Source organism: Camelus bactrianus, chromosome 8, assembly GCF_048773025.1.
Source record: "Camelus bactrianus isolate YW-2024 breed Bactrian camel chromosome 8, ASM4877302v1, whole genome shotgun sequence".
Classification (NCBI taxonomy): domain Eukaryota; kingdom Metazoa; phylum Chordata; class Mammalia; order Artiodactyla; family Camelidae; genus Camelus; species Camelus bactrianus.
In genome coordinates, this window is record NC_133546.1 from 4,636,490 (window position 1) to 4,663,799 (window position 27,310).

Consider the following 27,310-nt stretch of genomic DNA (forward strand, 5'->3'; position numbering starts at 1 on the left):
ACCACACACAAAAAAAAGATTAGAGAGTATAAATATTGCTTGTTTTTCCTGCTTACTGCTTTTAATACTAAAGTATTAGTATATTTTACATATACTTATGTATGTTTACATATGTATGTATTATATGCATGTATCATATACATATAGTTCTTAAAATCTACTCATACTTTAAGTTTTTTTTCTTTTTATCATGGAAAATATCAGACATATATAAAATTAGTTATACTCTTACATACGTTACATTCCAGTGGCAGATTTTATGTTTCAAATACTTCTAATTTACAAAAATCAATAGCTAAAACCAGGTTCATGTAAAAGAAGTATGCTTTATAAAGAAACTACTCTATTTCTTTAATTTAGGAACACCCACAAAAGATTAAGTTGAGTGGCTCAAAGATATTTTAATTGGTTTATAACTACAATCGTGATCAAATGTAAGAATCATTGCTTTACTTGGTTTTTAAACTACAGAAGCATTTCTTTGCTTCAACAAGCTCTAGTGCATCAGCTTTATATGATTATTATGAGTGGTGGCACAATTCTTACCACTAGTTATCAATATACAAACACTAGTATTTTTTCTAACATGAGTTTTCATGATAAGAAATGGAATTAGGAAGCAATGAATTAGAGAACAACATATATACTGGCTAGCAACATATTACTTAAAAGTCGACTGATCTTCAGTATGTAAGGAAGAAGTTTTTTGTTGGGATGGGTTGGTGCTTTCAATATTTGGTATGAATATTTAAGGAATAATTTGCTGATGGTGAAAAGAAAGGCACTGGCTCTCATGCCAGAGTTATAAGTAATTCAACTCTGGATCTCTCCTGCTATAATTTGGTTCTACAGAATCAGATTTATAGCTTTTCCAAAAATATTTTATTATTGAAATTCCCATAGGATAAAAAACCTTGTAATTCTGAGTCTGAAATTCTCTAATTTACGTTTTATATAACCAAAGTTTTGACTGCATGCTGGTTGGAGCACACCACTTCATTTGTTGCAGAAAAGACTGCACACCTTAATTTCAAAAACCAACTATATGATTAGGTTCCTAGTATGCATAATACAAATATTTTTCCAACGAATGTAAGTAGATACTTAACACACCTGTTAAAACAGTAATGTGTTAGAAATTTAGGAAGAATAGAACTTTTTCTTTAAGAGGTTATGCATAACAAAGCAAAACACTACTGCAATTGTGTATGAGTATTATAATGAGAATTATAAACCCTTGACAAAAGCAACCTAAATGTCCACTGACTGATGAATGGATAAAGAAGATATGGTACATATATACAATGGAATATTACTCAGTCATAAAAAAGAAATAAGGAATGCCATTTGCAGCAACATGGATGAACCGAGAGGTTATCATATCAAGTGAAGTCAGTCAGACAAGTATCATATGATATCACATATATGTGGAATCTAAAAAAAATGATAAAAATGAACTTATTTGCAAATCAGAAATATTCGCAGACATAGAAAACAAATTTATGGTTACCAAAAGGGAAAGGGATAAATTAGGAGCTTGGGATTAATATATACACACTACTATATATATATAAAATAAACAAGGACCTACTGTATAGCACAGGGAGCTATATTCAATTTCTTGTAATAACTTATAATGAAAAAGAATCTGAAAAAGAATATATATATATATATGCATATGTATTACCAAATCACTTTGCTGTACATCTGAAACTAACACAACACTGTGAATCAACTATACTTCAATAAAAAATTAAAATAAAAAATAAAATAAACCTGACAAATACTGCGTAGTGTTTTTAGGGAAAAAGTTTCCTATCTGCTGGTCTTTCACTGGAAGTTTTAAATTGTTCAAAGCATTGAAGTATTAAGAGAAAACTTTCTTATGATTTTTCCTAAGCCTTTTCCTATCTTATTTTCTACTATGAAACCTCCTATCCACTTCCTCCACATCCAATCCAGAGGTTATCATAATACACCAAATAAACAAAGAGTATTCTGGAAACTAAGTTATTTAATATGGGGGCGGGGCAATATAAGTGGGCAAAGGAGAAATGACATGAAGCAAAACTGCAAAGTTAGGTACACATCAGATGGAGACAAGCTATGAATGCCATGCCAAACAGTTTTCTTTTTTACCATGCAGTGACAGAAAGACACTGAAAACCTGAAACTGGGAGTGTGATGATACTTCTACGTATTAAAAACAGAGCTCTGTGGAATCTAAAACAGAAATGAACAAATGTAACAGAAAGAGTTACAGAGAACAAACAGGTGTTGATGTGGTGGGCAGTGGGGAAGAAATAAATAGGTGAGGGCAATTAAGGGGTACACACTTCCAGTTGTAAAATAAATGAGTCATGAGTATGAAATGCACAGTGTGGGGAATGCAGTCAGTAACTATGTAATGTCTTTGTGTGGTGACAGATGGAAACTAGACTGATCGTGGTGACCATTTTGAAATGTACAGAAATATCAAATCACTGTGTTGTGTAACAGGAACTCATAAGACTGTAGGCCAATTATATTTCAAAAAACAAACAAATTCATAGAAAAGGAGATAAGATTTGTGGTTACCAGAGGCTGGGGGTGGAGTGGGAATTGGAGGAAGGTGGTCAAAGGTACAAACTTCCAGTTATAAGATACTAGGGATGGAATGTACAACATGAAAAATACAATAAATCATATGTTATATATGAAAGCTGTTAAAATGGCAAATCCTAAGAGTTCTCATCACAAGGGAAAATATTTTTTTCCTATTTCTTTAATTCTGTATCCATGAGATGATGGATATTCATTAAACTTACTGTGATGTATATAAGTCAAATCATTATGCTGTACACCACCTTAAACCTATACATGCTGTATGTCAATTATATCTCAATAAAAATTGGAAGAAGAAGAAACAGAGGGAGGGGAAAAAAAAGAGAGAGAGCTCTGGCTTCAACTAGGAGGGAGCACCAAAGATCTAGCTCAAAGTGAAAACAGAAACGAGAAGAGTCATGTGGTATGAAGAGCAGACTCAGAACCCGGTGATACAGCAGATGGAAAGGACTGTGGGCTGGGGGAAAGCAGAAGCTAGCATGAAGGATATGTGACTCCTAGGCAACTAATGTCATCCACACAGAGAAAACAATGGGAGGATCACTGCATGAGGAGGGCAGGGAAGGACGTGACTGCAGCTGTGGAAACGTTATGTCTGAGATGCCTATACGTCCTCCGTGGGGAGATGCTGAATAGACTAGGGGGGTCTGGAATTCAACATTAAAAGTATAGTGAAAAGTGATCCCTGTGGCACTGGTCCTTGGAGATATAGTTATGGATGAGACTGCCTAAGAAAAACAAATTGGAGAGATTATCCTGGAAAGGCTCTACTTTTAGTGAGAGCATGATATTTCTGAAGAACAAGCATCAAGTGATCAAATAAGTAATTGGGAAAGTCAGTTCTGTCCTTATTTATATTACTAAATCTAAATCTTTCTAGGTACTGACATCTTGGTTTCTGGCCTGGTAAAATAAAAGTTTCTCAATAGAACTTTGTGAAGTGAATTGCTTTTGACAGTCTCTAAGTGAGTCTTTTAATCTCTACAAGTATAATTCCACAGATGCTAAATTCAGTAATTGAAGTATTTTATTTAAACAGAGCATACTGTCATCATTCACAGAATTTATAAAGTATCATAAAGTAAGCGAATTCATGAATCTGCTAACTTGCTTAGAGATACTACATTCTACAAAGAGGTTTAGCAAAAATATTGATGCCATGCCAGTTTAATAGCATAACTTTAAGAACAATTCAATTTATATTGGACTGATACAGTCAAGATTTTTTTCCAACAAAGGCATTAAAGGTTAAAAGAATAAAAAATAAAACACATCTACTTATACAATTCTGCAACATAGGCTTCAGAATAATTCTCATAAAGGAGAAGTCTTGTTATTAATGAGTGTCACTTTTAAAATTAGATTTTCAAAATTCAGTTATCAAAAGTACAGAAGAAAAATCAAACCATAAGATGAGGTTCCAAATAAGTTTACCTGAAACAATATTAAAACACTCATCTGAATCATTAATATACCATTAAAATCACACAATGGTAGTTATCTGAATTTTACTTATAAATGCCATAAGATTAAAACATTTGAAATGTTGTTAAGAAAAATTAAACATAAGGATCAAAAAATAAGAACAAGTTAAATAAGGAGCATTTGGTTTTCTTAACTTTTTAGTCAGTTCAATTTCAGTGTGCATTAATATAAAGTGAATGTATCACAAATGCTTCACCTATATGTAAGGAACATGGTGCTACTTACCAACCATCAGAAGGGCATGCAAACAAATTAAAGGGAGGTATGAAAATAATTGAACTAAAGAAGATACACTGAGAATTCACTCACCTATTTTTCTATTAAATAATTTAAAATCTTTAATAAAAATATTTATATTTTGAATTAATTCTAGAGTATCTGTGTAGAATATCATACATTCAATAGACATAGAAAAAACTAAAATGTGTTATCCCAGCCAGGGAGAAGCATATTTAATTATGGAATAGAAACACTAATATTCAAGAATAAACAGTATAAGCAAGTATAAAATGTTACATAATGCATTCAACATGGAAATTCTGAGGGATGCATGGAATATGAGATTAAAATGGAAGGACCTCCTATATAAACTGCAAAAATATTTCTCAGGAATAAACACACATTGCCCTATTATTCTACACCCAGAATCTGTTGTTTTATATTTGCAATACCTCAGATTTAGTTATAAGCTATTGAAACTTTTCTGTCAATCCCAACAAAGTTTTAGACTTAGAAAAGCTATACCCCTCAATGAATCTTTATAAAAATGAAAAGGCGGATGTTTTTCATAGTCTGTATTTGTGAGAGTTCATTCACAGTTACCACAGACAAGACATACTTTATTATTATCACCAAGGAGCTGCATAGAATTGAAGCTTCAAGTATGGAGAAAAGGCCCTCTATTGGTTTTCAAAAGCTGGACCCAATGCCAGGTAACATTACGGCTGGACAAGAGAGTAAAGAGACCTCACACAGCTGCTCAGTGATTTATAAAATTTTGGTTTGGCAGTGACTGTTAAAACCTACACCTTGTCACACTTCTTAATTAAACCTGTCAGTACGGACTGCTATCTATCCAAAGATACAGTGCTTTTAATTATTTGGGAAAAATCTAGCTGAAACAATGCTCCTGTTGCTGCACCAATGCAGAATAAACAACACAGCTACAGTGTGGAGTGGGTATAAAAAGACACAGTGGGTATGAAGAATCCAATTAAATTGTATTTAGTATCATCCCGCTTTGCGAGAAAAATTAATCAGCATATTCCAATTTTTGCAAGTACTTTTCTGTCTCCTCATATTTACCAAGCCGTACACATCCATTCCCATCGGAGTACCTTACACGTAGCATGTGACATGTTATGCCATTTTGATGCTAGGAGTTCTAGATAGAAGATCTGTTAAGTTCTCTGATGGTCTTTGTATTATAAATTTAAATGAGATTTTTAAAAGTCTTACCTGTCGTTGTGTCTAGTTTTATTAATTTATTAAGGTTCAACAATAATCTTAGAACTACAGGATTTTAATCAGACTACTACTTTGATATATAATTATCCTGTAAATAGTAAAGATGAATACATAAACAAAAGTATATTTAATGTACTTTTAAAATAGTTATTTTATACTTTCTCATCTGAATTAAACAATCACTCCACATACCTGCATCAGATGTATACCTGCATCTTCTTGTGAAACATTTCTGAAAGATGCATGTACATTTTTAGGCCGCCAAGGTTAGCAACAACCAGTTTTTCACTTTCCTTATGAAACTGTAACCGAGGGGCTTGAAAATGTCAATAGACTTCCCCAAAGACTTTATTTATTGAGTGAGAATATTTTACAGTCTCAAAATTTTAAATACTTAAATTTCACTGAGTTTTTTCTGGAGGGCAGATATAAAACACCAATGTGGGAACTAATATTATTACTGATATCTTGAGGACAGGAGAGGTTATAGAGCCATGAGTAATGTTCATCACCTTAGGCATTTAAGGCAACACTTTCTCACTAAAAAATTGTTACACTACAACCCAGTACTTCTGACAGACAAAGGAAAGCCAAGCTCTCTCTGAAAGTATTTACATGCAACTTGAATAATCCAGTTTACGAGTATGTGCACCTTATTTATTTTCCGAAAAGCTTTAAATGTTCACCTTTGTGAGACAAATAGGACAAGTAAATGTAAAGATGTGTGTTATACGCACTGAGCAAAATTAAGGTTAATATTAGGTTAATGTTTATTAAAACAAAACAATCACATTAATAACATTATTTGAAGATATATGTAAAATTCAATAAAGCAAATTTATGTCTAGAGTTGTGACTTTTTTTCCTCCAGAAATCTGGAACAAAATATCTTTCCTTAAATGTGCTTACTGTACTGTATTTAGTGAAAAGACAAGCCTTAGTAAGCGGATTGTCTGCATGGGAGCATGGATCAGCTTATTCTCAGTAAGAATTTAAGACGCCATCAGCCTCTACACAGTCCCTATATGAGCGGAAGCAAGGACTGGCTCCTTTCAAACCTGTAATTTATGAGTTTATTCAAACCCGCCAAATTGCTTTGTGTAAACGCCTTTCACATTTAAAAATTCCCATGGCAACTCATTTAGTTTGGCAGACAGGAAGACCTAAATTCAAACCTTTTATCCAGCAGCTAAACCATTACAACGGTAATTCTGCTCTGACACTCTGAAGAGAATGCTAATTGCTGTACTCTGGGTCTCTAGACAGATTTCCCATTCAGATTAAAATGGTTGTGCAAAGCAGAAAACAGCAGCAACACCCTCTTTACATGAGAGAGATGCTCTCTCACATTACAGCTCTATCAAGGGGCAAGTGCATTACAGCTAGATGTCTTTTAATATATCTTTTAATACCTTACCTTCTTTCCCAATAAAATGAAAAGGAGGCTAAGGATACCAGAGATTTCAGTTATCGATCCTTTGGTCAAGAACTAAATGCAGGGCCATCAGTTCATTAACAACCCAGCTAAAAACTCTAAGATAAGACTACTCTATCTCCAGAGTCATTACCTCTCTTCCTGTCCTACTCTTGAACTCTTTTCATGTATCTTCAGGTTATAATTAATACACAGTTATCTATGAGTTCAGATGGCTATGGTATTAGACAGAAGACAATCTTTGGGAAATATGGAAAGGAAACAATAAAAAAAATTTTTGATGGATCTTTCTCTTTCTACTACTCTCCCAAATTATGATGACATTGACAAACGTAGTTTTTTTAACTGAATTTAAATTACTTTCGATAATCTTTTTTGAATTTTATAATATGTCTTAAAATAACTGGCAACAACTTTAAATTTCAAAATCCTCAGCTGGAAATAAGTTAGAATCCATTAGGCCAATTATTTGGTTTAATATTACTGAGCTCTACGTGTATAAATGCTTTCATAAAGAGAGCAGCTATATATTCAAAACTGATTCATGGTCAAGTTCTCAAATACCTATAAGCAAACTTGAAGAGAAGAGGAAAAAAAGGACAAGCCTATACCCACCATAAAGTAAAAAAGTAAAACAAGCACTTTATGAATTATCTGGGACTGGTGGCATCTTGTGTACCAAGGCTGATCTTAAATTAGGAGACAATGTCAATTTCAACGGACTGCAATCACTTAACTTCTCTACCTCAGGCTAGTGCGGCTCAGCTGGCTCAGTCTTCCCAATCTAGTATCCCAGCTCCCAACAGAACTCTGTTACCTCTACTCCTACTGAAAGCAAGGAAAATCGGAATGAGGAAGGCAAGAGTGACCAAGAGGAGATCTGGGCATACATCCCTCACCTTTACTTTCCCAGTCAGTCTTTATAGCAACAATATTCCCCTATTTTCCTTTAGAGAAGATGAGAAAAGATCTTAGCTAATTAATGATTAAAAGATAGTATTATTTATTATTTTTCAAGTAACTGGAATGAAAAACAATTGAAAGAGGCATAGTATCTGATCCTTGAGATGGCAGATGCACTCCCATAGTGAGTGTGGGTGTGTGTGTACGTGGTGGGGGGAGAATGTGCCTATGTTTGTGTGTGGTGGGGGGGCGTGGAGAAACTTTTATACGTGTTATTTTTAGTAATATTAGATGGTTCACAATTTTCTTATTATACCACTCTAAACAAAAACTTACATTGATGAGATCATGGACTAGCAACGAGGGTATATTCTGGAGCTAGGGAACAGAACTACTTTCTTTTGGTGTGGTGCCTCCTGTGACTAGGAATGAGCTTCTAACTGACATGGCTAATGATGCAGTTGAGGTAATCAATCCATATAACATTAAAAAAAAAAAAAAAAAGGAGAAAAGAGGGAATGTGCCTTGTACCTCCATATAACTAAAATAATAACCTTTACCTTTATAAAGTCCTTCTAAGGCAAGTAAGCAACAATAACCGAATTTTACAAATGAGGAAATAAAAGTTCTGAGTTTACGTGACCGTCCCTGACCATACATAATTTGTGCAATTCTACTGCATCTGTTACCACTTTTAATGACTTGAAATGCACAACTCCCTACCTCTAAAAGGCATATATACTCATCTCCTTTGTCTCTGGGAACTCTATCTCTTGAAGTTCTAGCTCAAGTCTCATCTACCTACGTGAAGTCTTCTTCCCTAAGTACCCCGGTCCACTGTGACACCTTCCAGTGAACCTGTATAACATCTTCTATAACACTGACTGCCACCTATATACTGCTTGTACTATCTCTATAGAAAGTATTATACATAAAATAATTGGCCCTGGGGGTGGGGGCAAAGACTTCAAAATTAAAACAAGGGGAAAGTTGCCATTATATAAAACAAAGAGTGAATTTTTTTTAATGATGCAAAACTCTGTTCATATAGGGTATGTAAGCTATATATACACAGATACACATATGTGAATATCAAATTAGTTTGCCATTTCAGTGCCATCAAGGAGAACACACTACTATGCATATTACTACAATGAATGAATGGAGATTTTCACACAACTCTTTCAATAATTAACAAAAACAAGGGAAAAAAATGGATAAGGACAGACCTGACTGTTTTCAACCATGTTCACCTAAATGATATTTATAAAACATATACCCAACTACCGCAAAATGTGTCTTTTTAAGTGTAAATGGGATGGTCACCAAAATAGACAATATGATGGAATTTAAAAAGTCCCAAATATTTGGAAACATTTGGAAATAATCCATTAGTCAAAGAAGAAATCATAAAAAAAATTAAAATATTTTGAAGTGAATGGTAATAAAAATACAATATATTATGTTCGAGATGCAGTTAAAGCATTATTCAGAGAGAAATTTTTATCTATAAAATAAATGTCTCAAAAGTAGAAAAGAAAGGTCTTAAGTCACTAGTCTTCCACCTTTAATAAGCGTGAAAATAAAATTAAACCCAAATAAAGTACAAAGAAAGGATAAAAGCAGAAATCAGTGAAATTGAAAAGGAACAAATAGAGAAAAATCAACAAAACCAAAAGCTGGTACTTACCCCATTAAAAAAATCAATAAAATGAATAAAGCTCTAGAGCTAGATTGGTCAAGGAGAAAAGAAGTCACAAATTACTAACATAATAAATGAAAGCAAGGACATTACTAAAGATCCTATGAATCTTATGAGCAACTTAATGACAAAAATTTTAACAACTTAGATGACAAGGACAAATTCCTCAAAAAATACAAAAACAAGAAAGAAAAAAAATCTAAGTAGTTTTATATTTATGAATGAAATTGAATTTGTAATTAAAAGCCTTCCTACAAAAACACAAGACAAAGGCAAGCCATGGATTAAAATATTTGTTCGATAAAGGATTTACTCCCAATATATATAAAGAACCACCTTAACAGTGAAAAAGAAGACAAGCCAATAAAAAAATGATAAAAAGATTTAGATACTTCATCAAAGGTAGATGAATTCTCAAGAAGCACATGGAATTATGCTCCACATCATTTGTATTCAGAGAAATAAAAATTATAACTACAACAGGTGAAAGAATAAACAAACTGTGGCATATATATTCAATAATGATCAGCAAAAAGGAACAACCCACTGATGCATCATGCAACAGCATGGATGAACCTCAAAAAAAAAAAAAAAAAAAAAAAAGCCATGCTGCATGGCACAAAATTTTTCATTTATATGAAATCTAGAAAAGGCAAACTGATCTAAAACAGGTGAACTCATGCAACCAGAGAGTAGAAAGGTGGTTGCCAGGGGATGGGGTGGGGCGGGGGAAATGGGGAGATGTTCATCAAAGGGTACAAACTCTCAGCTATAAGATGACTAAGTTCTGGGGAAATAATGTACAGCATGGTGATTACAGTTAATAACACTGTAGTGCACTCCTGAAATTTGCTAAGAGAGATCTTAAGCATTCTCACTTAAACACACAAAAAAGTATGTGAGGTGATGAATATGTTAAACGACTGTGATAATCATTCCACAATGTGTATGTATATCAAATCATCACACTGTACACCTCAAAAAAAGCACACTGTAACAATCTAAATACAAACAATTTTTATCCATCAATCATAAACCAATAAAGCTGGGGGTAAAAATTAAGTTTTGAGACCACAACAGGAAAAAAAAGGCAAAATTAACCCCAATCCCTGGAGGCATGGGCAAATGGTTAACTGATGGCAAAGGGGTAAGAGAGAAACTTTCTAGGGTGATGGAAATTTGACTGTGGTAGTGGTTTTAAGTGTATACAGTTGTCAAATGACAAACTGTACATTTGTTCAATTGTTCATTTTAATGAATGAGTTTTTATTATATGTGTAAAAAAAAAAAAAAAGAAATTCCTCAAGAATTTTTTCTTCCTTCATGTCTTCAAATGACTATTCTTCAGCATTGAAAAAGAAAAAAACAGCTCATATGTATTTAAATCAGACTCATAAGTCTCTGGATTATTTCTCAAACAGGTATCTCTACAACACTAGATGTGAATATATTGAGAAACAAAAATTTGATGGTCAACTGAATTTGGAAATGGTTTCTACAAGAGGTTCACAATACTCAATAGTATATTAAAGGCTTCCATTACCCTGAATACCTATGAAAAGTATCTAATGGAATACAGTTAGGGAAATATGCTGCTGCCCTAAATATTAAACATACTGCTTTAAATAATTTTCTGCACCCCTACTGTGCTAAAATACAGTCAACCTGGAATAAATCTTTGTTAATCTGAACAGAATACTAGAATAGCTACACCTGGATAGCTAACAGGCATCTCAAACTTACTAGATCTAAAACTGGGTTACTAATAATCTCTTCAAAATCTGTTCCTGCTAACATTTTCTTCATCAAAGTAATAGCAATTATATCCTTTCAGTTGCTCACGCTAAAAATCTTGCTGTCATCCTTGACATCTTGCTTTCTAACATCCCATAGAAAATCCATTACCCAAAACTGCCAGTTTCATTTAAATATGCTCAGAGTCAGACCATATCTTGCCACTATGGCAGCACTGGCCCAACCTACCATTACCTCTCCTCTGAATTAATGCAACAGTCCAGGAATCGGTAAGGTTTTTCTGTAATGGGCCAGACAGTAAATGGCTTTTCTGGGCATATGGTCTCTGTGGCAGTTACTCAACTCATCCATGAAGCGTAGAAGCAGCCACAGGTAATATGTAAATAAATAACCATAAGCATGGCTGTGTTTCAATAAAACTTGTTAAAAGACAATAAAATTTGAATTTCCTATAATTTTGACATTTCATGAAATTTTCTTTTTCAAATATTATTCTTCCAATTTTTCCCCAGTCATTAAAAAATATAAAAACTATTCTCAGCTCATAGGCTATTCAAACACAGGTGAAAGACTGGATTTGACCCATGGGCCATAATTTACAGACTCCTACAGAAGCTTCCTTTCTTTCACTCTTATGTGCTTTATTCTGCTTTAAACAGAGAAGGCCAGTAACCCTTATAGAATATTAATCAGATCATGTCATTCCCCTGTCCTTAAGCACTCCAATGGTTTCACCCATCCTAGACCAAAAGCCAAAGTCCTTAAAATAGTCAACAAGGCCCTGTATAATAACTGATCAATTGTCCTAATATGTACATGAGGATATTAAGACCAAATTAATTAAAAGTAGGTTTAGATACTGTGTTATAAAAGGCAAAAAGAAATGTAAATTTATAGCATATTACATCAGTGCAGCAAGAATAAAGAAAATGAAAGCACGTGATGACAAAATCAGAAAATGAATAAATTAATACACAAGCTCTCTGCAAGGATCAAATCTATGTTAAAGTGATTTGAATAGTAATATATAAAGATAAGAAATCATTATTTCACAGAACTCTGTATACGTGTAAGCACGTTAGGTAAATGTTAAGCTAAGACTATAAGAAGTTCAGCCAAGAAATTTAACAGCCCAGTTTATTTTGAAAGGCTCACAGAAAGTGACAATTATGATGTGAATAAGAGAACAAGCATTAAAATGTCATCTGAAGAAAGTCTTCTGATTATAATAAACAAGTTCAACAAACGTAACTAAAAGCCTATAAGGTTTAGATATATAAAAATTGGTAACTGCCATTTGTCTAATTACAAAATAATAATTTATTACAGGGTTACATTAAATTAGTAACTACATTGCATAAGTTTAATTAAAGAAACAAATGTGTCAAAAAGCAAACAGAACCACTTTCCAATAATAGCAAACAAAAATGATCAACATATCCTGTCTTAAATATTTAGCTAAAATTAGTAAATACTCTACAATGTAAAACTGTCAGAATCATAAAAGCGATATAGTTGTTCTACCCAATTAATTTTCAGAACAAAGCAGTTACATAAAATCAGAAACCACAAAAGCAGAATCACAGATCCCTGGTAATTCCAAGTAATACTAATTTCCTCATAGGGTGCACTTAAAATAAGAAGGCTATCACTGTATCAAATCTTGACACCATTGTTTCTTCCTATACAACCTTTGCCCAATGTTCTACCTACATAATTAGTAAAATTCTACCAGTCACTCTGAGGATATCATCATAATCATTTTAGGAGGAATAAACTTTTTTCACTCATTTTCTTATACTGCATCCTAGTACTTCAAAATTCTTCCCATTTATAAGACAAGTTGGAGAGAACAAATACATATAACACAGGTGAAATTTTACTTTACAGTTACATGAAGCTATCTAAACTCCTAAAATTAATTATTTCATAAATATTTTCCTTCTGACTTTAAAATACTTTTCTTCACGACTACCTCTAGTTTGTTTACAATTAAGAGCCACTTCTTTGGTATATAACAAAGAGTTTCAAGGCAGATAACTCACTCGTCACCCCACTTTCCAAGGAGTGAAATGGCAAATCACTGATCATCTTTAATATGATTTACATTAAAAAAAATCACTCTTACTAACTTATGAGAGAATGAACTGAATGGAGTAAGACTAAAAGTGAAACAAGATTATTTCGACTAGGTCAGCATGAATTTATGTGCTCAAGAATTCTTTGGAGGTAGAGTTATGCCAGCAGTGATTTCTGCCAAGGATGACTTAACTCCTCAAAGATGAGCAGAATCAGGACACCGCTCACTAGTTCTTTTCTATGGGTGAGTATGATTTAATTTTCACAAAATGTCACATTGTAATTAGGACAGTATACTGAAGACCACAGGAATCTGAAGAAGGTATATAGTTCAGGTTTATGGAAATGAGATTTAAGTAACTGATTAATTGTACTTATGATGGAAAGGATTATTTTTAGTAGATATTTGATGGTAACAGATTTAGACTTGCCAGACAAAAACACTACATGTAACTAGAGAAATAACTCTTACCTAGTTACGCATGGTTTATTTTGTGATATAAGAAACAAGAGATGAAAATAAACAGATTATTAAAATCAAAGAAACATTTGAAATAAAAATGGCACTATCCCGAGTAAATGAGTTTGTTAGGTAAAATATTATGATTCTACTAATGAATGAATTGTGATCATCTCAAAACCCTTTATTACCTCTGCAATGAAATTAGAATACTGAACTACTTTCTGAAAAAACTACTAATTGCTCTGATAATGCTAAGGTTTCTCTCCATGTGCTTGCCGGAAAAAAGAACCTACTTGATAAGGTTGTTCTGAAACCCCATTTTGAATTTAATGATTTGAACTCCAAACATTTAGTTACATGTGGTTATAGAAATTGAGATACTTTCAAATCATCCCAATTACTAACAACAAAAGAAATTAGAATCGTGTCATATAGAGTACAAGTACAATCTTTACCCAGATTTATTAACCTTAAAAACCTACAGATGTAAGCTATAAACTGGAATATTTATTATATTTAATTATGAAATTTTAAATCAAGCACAAAGTCTACCACTCTCCCCTCCCCAACCCCAGGTCCCTCAAGCCAGGTCTAGATCTTTTGCTATGTAACATTAAACATACTGGGCACAAACACATTAAAATACGCACAGGTCTCTTTCTACATCCTTCCAAAAAAGAACCTATTTCTACACGGTTAGGTAACAGACATTTACACTGAAATAATATGAAGATAATTCCACACTTCAGCTACAAATTCATTCTGTAAATGATGATGTAAACCAAATCACATTCCCCACAGAAATGACGTGTAACTAGGGATTGTGTACCTGTTAAAGATGTGAACATAAAGATAAAAATAGTTTTTGTTTAAAAAAATTTCCTTAATATAAAAATTAACCTAATTTAAATAGTTTTAAGAACCATGAGAATTATTTTCTTCACATATTTGTGACTGAAAGGCTACTTCAAGAAACTATTAGAAAAGCAAAGATTAAAAACTGGTAATACTCAGAGGGGTTTGTGACTGTGTTGAGAAACCAGGCATTTTCACCACAACATCGACAGGACTGTAAACTGGTACAAATTTTCTGGAAGGCAACTTAGAAATTCTAATATGAGTGAAGTAATTGAAACTTAAAATGCATTTACCCTTTAACCTAGTAACTCTACTTAAAGAGATTTATCCTAGAAGTATATATGCACAAGTTAATTAACTCTGCTTGCCAAATTAATGCAGCATCTCTCACTGAAGAGCACTGTCCACTGCTGGACACTCTGCTGCTGTATATTTAGAGAGGCTCCCTCAGAAGGTCCAAGGAATCACCACGGAGTGGGAGGCTGATACGGAACAGAGGGTAAGAACTGAAGGTGAAGCAAAAAAACAGCTGAGAGGCCAAGAGTACTGAAAGGAGCATTTACATAAATAATGAAATCTTACGGGAAAATTTTTCAACTCCTTTTCCCCTTGTCCCATTTTCTTAAACCCACCATCCAAAAAAAACCTTTCGCAAGGTCACCAATGACCACTACTTGCCAAATCCAATGGTTAACTGTCCATTCTTACTTTAACTGAACCATCTTCAGCAACAAACATTCTCTTGGCTTTCCAGCCTCCACACTCTTGGTTTTTCTACAACCTTAGTAGCTCCTTTCCTTGGTCACCTTGCTGGATCCTCCTCTTCCTTCCTGACCTCTTATTTGGTGGAGTACCTGGGGCTCAGTCTCAGACCACGTCTTCTACACCTTTACCCAATGTCTAGATGATATCATCCAGTCCCATGGCCCTAAAAGCTTTTGACAAGAAGACGACTGCAAAATCGACATATTCTAGCCCCATTTTCTCACCTTACCTGACTGTTCATAACCAAATGCAGAGTCAACATTTGGTATTTCAAGTTTTACACTTCTAAACCCATTTTCTTGACTTGTGCCTCCAACAGCATAAACAGAAGAGAACTCCAATTGCTCAAGGTAAAAAACCTTAAAATCAATAGCTAATCCATCAAAATTCCTGCCAGCTTTACATTCAGAATAAATCCATAATCAGACTACTACTCATACTTCGAAACTAGTCCCAATTACTCTCATCTCTTACCTGAACTACAAATGCTCGCAAACTGGCATCTTTGCCTTCACCATTGTCCTCAAAGTCTATCCTTTATTCAGAATGATCTTCTGAAACATAAATTAGACCATGTTGCTCCTCTACTCAAATTCCTCCAATAACTTTTCATCTCACACTAAGATCAATGTCCTTAACATGGTCACAGGCCTCTGTAAATTGCCATCTCCTCCTTCCCACACTAACTTGATTTTCCAGCACTCTCCCACCTGCCTACTAAGTTCCTCACTGGATCTCCTTGAACCATCTGAAATATGTCTCAGAGTCACTGCACTTTCTGTTCTCTTTGCTTAGAGAGCTCCTTGAATATCCAAATGACTGCACCACATTTCAATCAGATATTTTTTTCCTTCAGACATCATAATCTCAGAGGTACTTTCCTAATCCAAGGGTCTCTAGTCCCTTATCCTGCTTTGTTTTCCTTCACATCACTTTATCACAACCTAATACAGCTTTTATCTGTTTTTTGTTTATCGTTAGTAATCTAACTTGCCTCTCCCCTCAACCAGAAGGTAAGCTTCATGATGGAAGCACTCTGTTGCTCAGCTTTATTTATTCTCTGTATTTTCAACAGCTGACATAGGAAAAGTATGTAATAAGCATTTCTTGAATGAATTATAAAAGCCCAGAGGTGAGAAGATTGAGGAAATTCAAATAAATACAGAATGACTCAATGGAAGTATGGTATGGAATGTGTGTCTACATGTGTATGTACTTTAGGTATGGGGGACAGGGAAAAATGAAGCCTGAAAGATAAGCCACGGCAAATGATGAAGAAACTTGCAAGGCCATGTTAAGGAATTCTGTATTCCTTTCTCAGAGTAAGAGGGACCACTAAAAGGTTTTTAAGCTGGGAAAAGTATGACTAGACTGTAATGCAAAGAGCAGTTTGAGGTGCCCAAGACTACAAGTACAGACACCAGCTGGGGGCTCTGAAATTACTGCGGCTTGAATTAGGGTAAAGAAAATCAAAAAGGAAGAAGATTACATGGTTTAACAGTGTGTATAGATTCAGCTTATATTTAACCTGTTTGTTTATACCTATATCAAACAGAATTTACATAAAATTCTTTTCTTCCAAAGGGCTAATTTTGTCAAGTAAATGATAAATGTTTATTTGCAGAACAGACTATCTGGGGAATAAAAAACGGCAGATGCCATACTCATTTATGTAAATGTCAATAAATTTTTGTTAGAATACTTAACAATATTCCTAGTTATTTCAATAGCAAGTTAGGGTCCATATTTCCATTTATTTTTTACTAATATAAAAATACTTTAATAATAACTTAAAAGCCAATACAGTTGGCCCTTGGACAATGTGGGTTTGAACCACGCAGGCCCATATATACATGAATATTTTTCAATAGCAAATACTACAAAACTACTTGGTCTGTCGTCGGTGGAATCCTTGAATGTAGAGGAATCACAGATACTGAGGGCCGTCTATAAGTTGAATGTGGATCAACCTCTTAGTTGTTCAAGGATCAACAGTAATTTATTTTTCATTCAAAAAGATAATACTCTGGTAATAATTCAATCATCATTTCTAAAAGCTACTAAAATGTCTGTAAAAATGAAGACAAGACAAAATGGAGGGCAGGTTTAAGAGGGGAGAGAAAAGAGAATGGAAGGGGGACGAGAGCATTAGGTACCAGGGGTCCTCTCTTATGAGATGTCAGCCTCCAAAATTCTTTTTCATCTCTTACCTGAACACCTAAATATGAATGTCGATAGCAAATAATGTGCTCCCACTAATATAGCTTACTCAATATAAATATTAACTTGTACAGACTTCTGTAAACTCATTAATTATTTGCAATGAGAAACTGCTCCACAAAAGAGCTTTCATTATCTCATGATGTACCTACATTCTTACCCTGTAACACAGTGACACAAAGGCAATAATACTTCTGAACAGTAGGCCGCTGAGTTTGCTCCCCTCACAACACTTCCTTCATAAAAAAATAAGCAAGCTTTCCCATTTGAGGATCGGAGCAACTTTTATGTTTGTCTATTTTTCTATAGTAAATGACTTATAAATTATTTTTATGTTTTCTGCTTAAATAAAATTGCTAACAAATAACAACCTATTATTTATTAACATAAACATTATAACTTAAAATTAAATTGAAAAAAGTGTCAAGCCCAAATCTAAGATTTGGAAATTATTACTTACTGCAGGTACCAGTAATTTCTTCACTTCCTCAACGGCTCTCTTCAGTTTGATCTCTGCTCTGTTTTGAGCGTCTTCCACAGTGATCAGTACATGTAAATCTTCATTGAGATGCTCCCAATTAGGCTTGCCTCGATTTTGCTCCTCCTAAAAAATTTATAAAGCATACTATCACAAATTTTTCTTCTCAGAGAGAGTATATCTTTCAAAGTAATACCCTTCTGCCAATTATGTAAGCTATGCTTGCACTGTTTCGCTATGACATTATAAACCTTTTAAATTCTTTTCCAGACAAAAAGCCTGTGAGACTGCTGGACACTGACGGCTGAGTCAACAAGTTCTTGTTGAGCACCTACTCTGTAGTAAGCAGGAGCCAGATGCTAAGAAGACAAGGTTGAGCAAAGCAATCACAACTCCTGCAGTGCTCTCACGTACTAAGACAGTTATGTACAAGTGTTATCCTTAGATTATCATGAAGAGCATATTACTATTTCCATATATTATTTGAGCAAACGGAAGGTCATCAAGGTAATTTAAGCAAGTCATTTGTCAAGGTCACACAGCTAATAACTTGCCAATTTAGGAACTGAATCAGCATTTTCATTCTCAAATTCTGAGATCTTTCATTTCCGTTACAACTACTTTTAATAATCCTAGCCGAAATCAAGATTAGAAAAAGCATTTTGCAAACTGACATTATTGTGTAAGACAAATGTCACTTGCCTTAAGTATTTCAAGTAGTAATTATGGAACCATTTCGTTATAATAATAATCACAAGAAATAAATGAAAGGACAGTCTTAACTGTATTTCTATCAGGCCTCAGTTTAGAACCAGTGAACTGTAAGGTCACTCTTTAAATCACATCAGCTCATACATACTAGTTTAATAGAGAACATCTATGTTTCAGTTCCTTCACATCTTCAGATCACCTAGTGATCCTCACGCTGAAAACACTGTCAAGCTACAGGGAGGTTTAGAAGTAGAGTTAGCCATACCTCCCTTTCACCTAAGATATAATAATTTCAGAATTGCTTCTTGCTTTAAACGTTAGAGATAATATATACATATATTTATAAATATTTTATAAATGTGAAATTTTAAAGATTAAAAAATAAGAATATAACTCTATAAACAATATAAAAATGGTATAAATACATGCATATGGTTCAGTGTAAGATACCATACATACCAAAATACAAATGATAAACAATGTGTTGTTGAACTTTCATCTTTAAAAGATCTCTACTTAACTAAATCGCAAGATTGCAATAAAAGAAAGTAAAACTGGTATAAATCAATAAAACTGGCATAATAAAACAGCTTTCTACTACAACACACGTTTGCAGACGTCGTGCCAGGAAAAATTCTATGGAACTTGGTCAACAAGGATAGAAATAAGTTCTCAAATTAAGTATAAGCTTCTGCCTTTATTTTCTGTTAATATCACTAGTGTGAAAATGCATCCAAACGTTCTGAGAGCAAATGAGAAATGAAACAACACATCCACCTATGGTAGGCCATGTACATATCTACATGTTCCTAAGGAGTGAACTCAGAGATACAACAGTGTGCTCATAGGGGGACCACGGGGTATTTGAAATTTCAAGGGAAACAGCAATAGTCGATGTCTGTCAGACACCATGCAAACTTCTAGCTCAAAATATTTGACTTCAATGTTAGATCATGCTACATTCCTTTCAATGATATCATATCTTTGCAATGCCAGGTTTTCAGTGGTTGCTGTAGTAAAAAGCTAAGTCCATGCAAAAATCAATGTGAAACAGGAAAAGAGAGTAGCAGTGGCCAATTTGATTCCTAAGTTTGAGAAGCTGAACAGTACTCAAGAGAAACACAAGTTCACTAATAAATAACATGGCTACTTAGAAATAAAATTAAAAGATTTTTAAAAAAAATTTAAGTTGTTTTAATAAACTGATTAAGTTGTTTGGAAATAATCATTTAATAATAAGAAAAACTATTAAGTATTTCTTTTCATCTAGGGGGACATCATGAACAACTAGGAGACTTAAGGAGTCAAGAAACTGGGAACCTCAGGGTTATCTGTGTGTGAAATATAAAATGTGTACATGTACTTCTACTATGGCAATAAAAACCAATTTTAAATTCCAGATTTTTAAGTCAAAAATGTTGAAAATATTTTCTTACTAAAATCTGTATTTTTAATTGTCAATTTTTTATAGACAGATCTAAAAGTTCCCTGTTATTTTTTTTTAAATGAATCCAAAAGTGTTGCTACATCCATACAAATAAGGGACTTCTGCTTTCCATCAAGACAAAGTAACATGAACGAGATTCACTCTCACACCTGAAACAACCAAAAAATTGCCCAAACACAAGAAACAACAGCCCTCAAGCCCCTGGACCTCAGGTGATAGGACAGTGAGGCTAAGGGATGGGAAATCAACGTGGTAAGCCCCACTGCTGCCCTGGCTCCCTGCCCTGAGAAATCTCTAGGCCGCAGCCCTGGGGAGGGTACCAGACTGCCTCTCTGGGTTGAGAAAAGACTAAGCTTAGTGTCCAAGGAGACCAAAGCAGTTAGAGTTCACCAAAAAGAGTACTGGAAAGAGCTGCACAAGAGAACTCTGGAGACACGCACAAAGTCGACTCCATTATTCAACTAAACACTGATCAGTGCATATGTGACAGGAAACACCAGAGATCAGAGAAAGAACCAGCCAAAGGATTCAAGGTAAAAGGTAAAAGTGTGGGGCTCTCACACAGAGTCAGACCAGAAGACACTGGGTCAAGTACACAAGGTCTTGCCTCAGTAGTGGGAAATAATTAAACCTAGTCTGAGCATTGTTTCGGTATGGCCTAAATAATTTAAGAACAAGACCTAAAAAGATCAAACTGTTTCCAACTTAACTATGTCCCAGAATGAAACCCAAGAATAACTATAGGAATATCAAGTATCCATCCAACAAGGTAAAACTCACACTATCTAGCATCTGATCAGGAAAATAAAATATAAGAAAGAAGAAAAATCAATCAAACCAACCTAGAATTGGCACAGATGTTATAATTAGTAGACAAAGACACTAAAAGCTTGTGTCCATATGTGTGTGTGACATGAATGCATACAGATACTAACACAAGGACAACTTAAGGACATTTATAATCCAAAATATTTTAGAAAGGCCTAAGAATGAAAAACTAAAATCCTAAGTGACCTGCCACAGAAATTTTTATACACGGGGAAGACAAAAGCCAGAGGATTTAAAAACAAAGAGATATTAGCATGACAGGAACAAAGAATAAAGTTGCAATATAATTTGAATTATGCTTTATTGAAGAAATACATTTTTGAGCTGTAAAACACTTTGGCAAATGTATACACCTAATAAATCCATCAACTTAAGTGCCAGTTAAAAATACAAAAATTAAAAAAAAACCTTACACTTGTCCTAACATTTGCTTTAGAACAGTTTTGCTTATGGTTTTAAAGACATTTGAAAGAACAAAAACTTACAAAGATGGTGAAACTAATCTGATCGTGTACTTTTACTCTTTCCTAAAATTCTTCTACAACACTGTAGAGTTTAAAATGTACAAACTAACTCATAAAGGAAGAAAATGGAAAAGGAAACAACTTAGAAACTAGAAAGCAGATGGCTAAGTAGTCAGGGACTCAGCTGACCCCAGGCAAGAAGAAACCAGTTTATACCGGAGAGCCTCCACGAAGGCCGAGGAGCTATCTGGCAGCAGAGGAAGTTAAGTTAAGGGTAGGGGAACTGGAAGACTGGCTACATTCTCATTAAGGAACAGCTGCATCTCCACATCTGTCCCCCAACAGCTGACTCCAGCACTCCCTAATTTCTAACAAAGGACTAGAAATCTATTCCTAAAGAGTTTTACTTGCTAGGACTGCGTTTTGAGGGGCAGCTGACGGGACCATTTATACACTGAAGGCTGAGCCTTTTCCCTCAGTCTACGCCCAGAATGAGGACAGCCAGCCCACACACTACGGGCAAGAGATTATAAGAGCTTTCTCTGGGGAGTCTGACCAGCCCAACAACAGAAAACAACCTGATGGAAGTTAACACTGAGTAGGGAGAAGAAAAACTCAAAAATCCTCAGAGAGTTAGGAGAGAGTTAAGAGAAGATACTGCATCCTTGAAACAAGTAAAAACTGCTTATTAATAAAAGAATTCAAAACATAAAATGAACTCTTGAAACTTAACTATGCTGCTAGAAACAAAAAACCTGATACAGGGATTTGAAGGTAAAAATTGGAGGAATTCTCCCTCCAAGTAGTAGGAAAGACAGAGGTGGAAAATGATGGAGAAGGTATAAAAACTAGACAACTAGTCCAAGAGGTCCAGAAACTGAATGACAGATGTCTCACTCAGAAAAAAGAAAAAGCAGAAGGGAGAAAAATCATCAATATAATATAAACTTTTAAAACAAAACTAAAGAATAAGAGCTTCCAAAGAGCCTAGTGAGTTCTCACCACAATGAAAAGGTGAGATGAAAACAAAAAAAATCAAGCAGTGGCAAGGTAAGCACAAATGTAGCAACAGAGAATAAATACTAGAAGAATCTCTTAACAAGAAGGAAGTGACTGTGGGTGGTGGTGGTTGTTAGACAGCAGAGAAGAGGATGTTTTCTATACCAGGCTTTACAGAATGACATATTTTTTAATCTATGAGCATATTAAACTTCATTTCAAAAAAGGTTTTAAGATCATTCCACCCAGAAGCCACATTTACAAAATTGTAGTCCGCTCTAACTCAGGAAAAGTTACGGTTAAATAAATTCCTTCAACAATGAGTTTTGAGCACAGTAATTATTCAATACAAATAAAATTTCTCCCTGTACTCTCTGTTTCTTACACAGTAATAAGGGCAATCTGGAATTGGCAAACGCTACCGAGAAGTCAATTCATATCCACAAAGGTTCTCTTTCAGCCATAAACAAGAAAGAGTAACATTATAGGGTGCCTACTTCTATATCCCAAAATACCTGCAGAAAGAATCTACTCCCCAAATTTCTCACTTAATAAATAATTTGGAACAAAGAAAAGGTTTAAATGAAGCAGAGAAGAGCAATGATAAAACAGAGTGATGGTAATATGGAGTAATACCATATTTACTGTATCTGTATCTTTCAGAAACAGTGGTTGATAACACATTAGCTTCTTTTTACAGTTACATTTCAAATAGTATTTCAGGAATAGACAGCTGAGAAACTGATGTGGAAAAAATAGCTCATTTTTACAAATTATTATAATTTCTGTTTTATAGTCATCCAAAGCAATGTCATTTCATTTATGTGCCACCAAATCTTCAGCAATACCCAAGAATGTGGTTATCTGCATCCACGTGTTCCCAAATTTACATTTCCAGCACAGTCCTTCCGGCTTATTTCTAGACCTCCAAATGCAACTGCCAACTTGACATGTGTATGTCAGTGTCTCCAAAGCACTCTCAACTCCCCATGTCCAAACTTATTATCTTCCTTCTCAAACATGTCCATAATTATGTCTCAGCTATTATTGATCCTGAATGAGTTTCCTGAGTAAATGCGGATTTTTAAAACTTTAGGGCAAGGACCACCGGTTTTATAGAAAATCTCTGAAATGCAATTATAAGCTTCCTCGTGCCTTGACAGAGGCTGCTGTAAGTTCACACATGCACTTTAATCCACGCTAATTCCAGGTGCCATTTCTTGCTTATATTCACTCCATATAGTAAATAAATTGGTCTATTCACAAACATGGATACTGATACCCACAAGTTTATGCAATTTATCACCTATGTCCAGAATGCTTTAATATTTACTTTTATTTATCTTTTGCTCTAAGTATCCTTCTGTAATTTACTATCTGTGCATTGTTTTAATCTAGCTATTAGGTTAACTGAATTGAACAACGGAGCTTTTTATTACTGGGAAGTATCACTAAAATCTAATACCAAATCATACGGTGATGTACCTACCACAGCCGTCCCCACAGCCCTCTGCTGTCTTCATTATACTGCCTCTCCTTATATAAGCCTCCAGGTAAGTTTCCCTTGACCATTTATCACTGTTTCTGGGCCTGCTTCTTTTTGACCCCCATTTAAGCTACATTTGAAAATCTTTACCCCTGTCTTTTAGTCTTGCCCTCTCATTTCTCTTCCAGTCAGTGATCTCAGATTTTCTAGGATGACGCTCATGAAGTCTAATTTTCGTACCCCACAAAAGCCAGCACGTCCCCTTTACTCTATCACCTCAATACTGCCTTGTTTCAATGTATCAGAAAAATGGAGTAACATAAAGGTCAATCTTTCTAGAACTGTAAGACTAAAGTTAATAAAACAAAGCACAATGACAGCAAAGACAAATTATATATAAATAATTGCTCTGTATACATAAAAGTAAGTTCCAAGCTCAAAACTGCTGATCTTGGCTTTTTTAATTTAAGGGAGGAAGAAATGAAAAAGAGAGCATTCAAGGAAATGCAATATAGCTTTATTTATATAGTAAAGTTCAGTAGCATATAAAACAACTCTATAATATCATTCATACCTGATTCTGAAGCAGAAGACAAATTACCAATGATACTTTATTACGGTTTATATTCTTGACAAATGTACTATAGAGAAATAACAAATTCCAATTAGCTCTTAGTCTCTCAGGTGATGGATGATAAATTCAGAAATGAAAATGGTGATGTTAACAACAGCACCTAAGCTTTTATTAAACACTTAAAGCTTGCCGTGTACCGTGCTAAGCAATACAAATATATCACCTCGCTCAAGCTTCCTAACAGGCATGCGACTCTGTACTATTATTCTTAACCAGCATGGAAATAAGGAGGTTAAAGCAGACACAGCTGCCCAGGCAGGTCTACCAGGCAGCAAGTTAGAGCCTGTACTCTTGACAACTAATTCCCCAGCACATGACGTCACCTACACAAGAGCCTTAAAATTAGGTAAATTTTCTGAAAATAGTATCATAAATCAGTGAAAGAGTCAGAAACACAACACTGAAGTCTTGAATCTTTAGAATTTTTTCTACTTTACTATTATACCTTAAAATTTTTTTTATTTTTTGCATGGAACTTTAGGCATATATTGTTCCCACAGAATTTTAGAGCTGGTAGGGACTTTGGATGCACACAAAGAAACCGATTAATTATGACTATTTGGTAAATTTGTTCTTGATTTTCCCCCCTAATTCCAACTCAAGTGCTCTTTCTTCGTCAATAAAATACTAATTAAGTCACACGAAGAACAGTATCAACAGCTAGCAGAGGAAGCACCTGGTAAAAATGATTTCTTACACATAAGCCCAACATTATTATGAAGTTAGGGCTAATTAAAATCATTGTCCTGAAATATATTCTAACCATTACTTTTTAATAAAACACTGTCCGTTTCATTTGCTGTATATAGTGATGTAAAAATATTAACTAAAAAAAATTTCCAAAACTTGCAAAACTGTTTTTGTTTCTGATTAAAAACAAAAAAAACTTCAACAAGTCACCGACCTCTGAGGTTTAAAATTATGCTCTAATTACAGGATCTATTTGAACAACAAAGCAATTCTATAACATGAAGCAACAGAACACACCGACTGCCCCCAGTCCCTGCTGACAGAGTCTTTTAATTATGCATTTGAAGTCAGGCAAATGAGCACAAGACTTCTCCCCCTGCTGTGCTCTTTATGTGAAAGTTCACGTGCCAAAACCTTCTAGAAAGGAATTCTGAAGTGCTATATATTTAAGCAAACCAAGATTCCAATAACACACCTATGAATACATACATTTTAAGCCAAGTAATAAAGCCTAACACGTAAGTTCCTCCAGTTGTACGTAGAATCTTAAATTAGTTTAGGCAATATTCATTAAGAAATAGGACATAAAGTAGATAACACATAATTTAATTGCTCATTGACTGAATCTAGTTATAATGTTGACTTCAAAAAAATTTTACCTTGAGCTTGAGTCCAGTAACAATCATGTTTACAAAGCAAGTTATTTTCTAATAATATATAAAGATAAGAATACTTTTATATTCAGTTTGTTTGAAATCATCGTCAACTAGGAATGTCTTTATAGGCAGCAGGCATTCAAGAAATACTTATTAAATTAAGCATAATGAAATTTGTTAAATTCAAAGAAGTTTTATGGTTTTACGTCAAATATTTTCCAAGTCAAAAAACAAAAGGACAATTCTCAATACCTTTTCTTCATAAGAAACATCTAGCTCTTACAAATACAACACTAGAAGACTGCCACATAAGTCCTCATTTCCATTTTCATAAATTAATTCCACTAACTTAATTGCAATTACTGTGTGTCAAAACTAAACTTATGTATCAATCACCAGTTATGGCCAAGTAGTACTGGTCTGTCCCAATCATGACCAAAATCAGTAAACTTTCACTAGATCGGAGCGCTGCTTACAGTACGCAAAAGCAACTCTGAACATGACTATTTGGGAAGCTAAATATGATCCTGATGATGTTACAATTAAGGCCAGAGGTTGAACTAAATATACGCAAAGTTTCCCATGAAAGGAGAAGAATGATCAAGTGATTTCTAATTTTATTTCTCAGAAAGTTTAAAGATCAATGGCTGGTAAAAGTTTAATTAAAATAGAGATTGAGAATATAAATAAAGAACTGGCAGGAAATTTTTTTGGAAACTTTGAGCTGAGTTTCCTTTGCTAACAATCACTCATGTAGAAGTAGTTTCTGCCCATGGAAGCATGAAGTGCTTCCTCACAGCATTAACAGAAGCCTTTCACTGCCCATTATGTGAAGCTTTGTACAGGATCTAGCAGATATAAAAAAGATTATTAAAGGCATAGAAAAACAATCATCTGTTTTAAAATGTGATGTTTAAAAATATTACATTGAAATATTTACTTGTTGACAGTACAAGGAAAGAAGATTAAAAAAAAGGCTAACATTTCCACTCATATTCATTTTCTTTCTCAAATCATCAAAACTCCAATTTCAAAAACCATCTCAATGAAAAATTTTCCAGGTCCTCTAAGATGGAATGTTTCCTATATCCCCATTTTATCATTTTTTTTGACATAAATCTGATCTATATTACTATCTAAAAAGCTCCAAGAAGTCTGGAATCAGGCTCAATTCCTATCTC

The 27,310-nt window shown here is 34.2% G+C and overlaps 1 protein-coding gene across 7 annotated transcripts in view; it reads right to left on the bottom strand.

The window, feature by feature from the left end:
- QKI (QKI, KH domain containing RNA binding) overlaps positions 1-27,310 on the bottom strand; it is a 142,756-nt gene that overhangs the window by 25,995 nt on the left and 89,451 nt on the right. For all 7 annotated transcript variants that reach the window (XR_012508511.1, XR_012508510.1, XR_012508509.1 and 4 more), the window contains exon 4: positions 18,197-18,340. Coding sequence is in view for 4 of the 7 variants with exons in the window: in XM_074368035.1 (XP_074224136.1) it covers positions 18,197-18,340 (144 nt within the window). In the remaining 3 variants the exon portion in view is untranslated. The remainder of the gene's footprint in view (positions 1-18,196; positions 18,341-27,310) is intronic.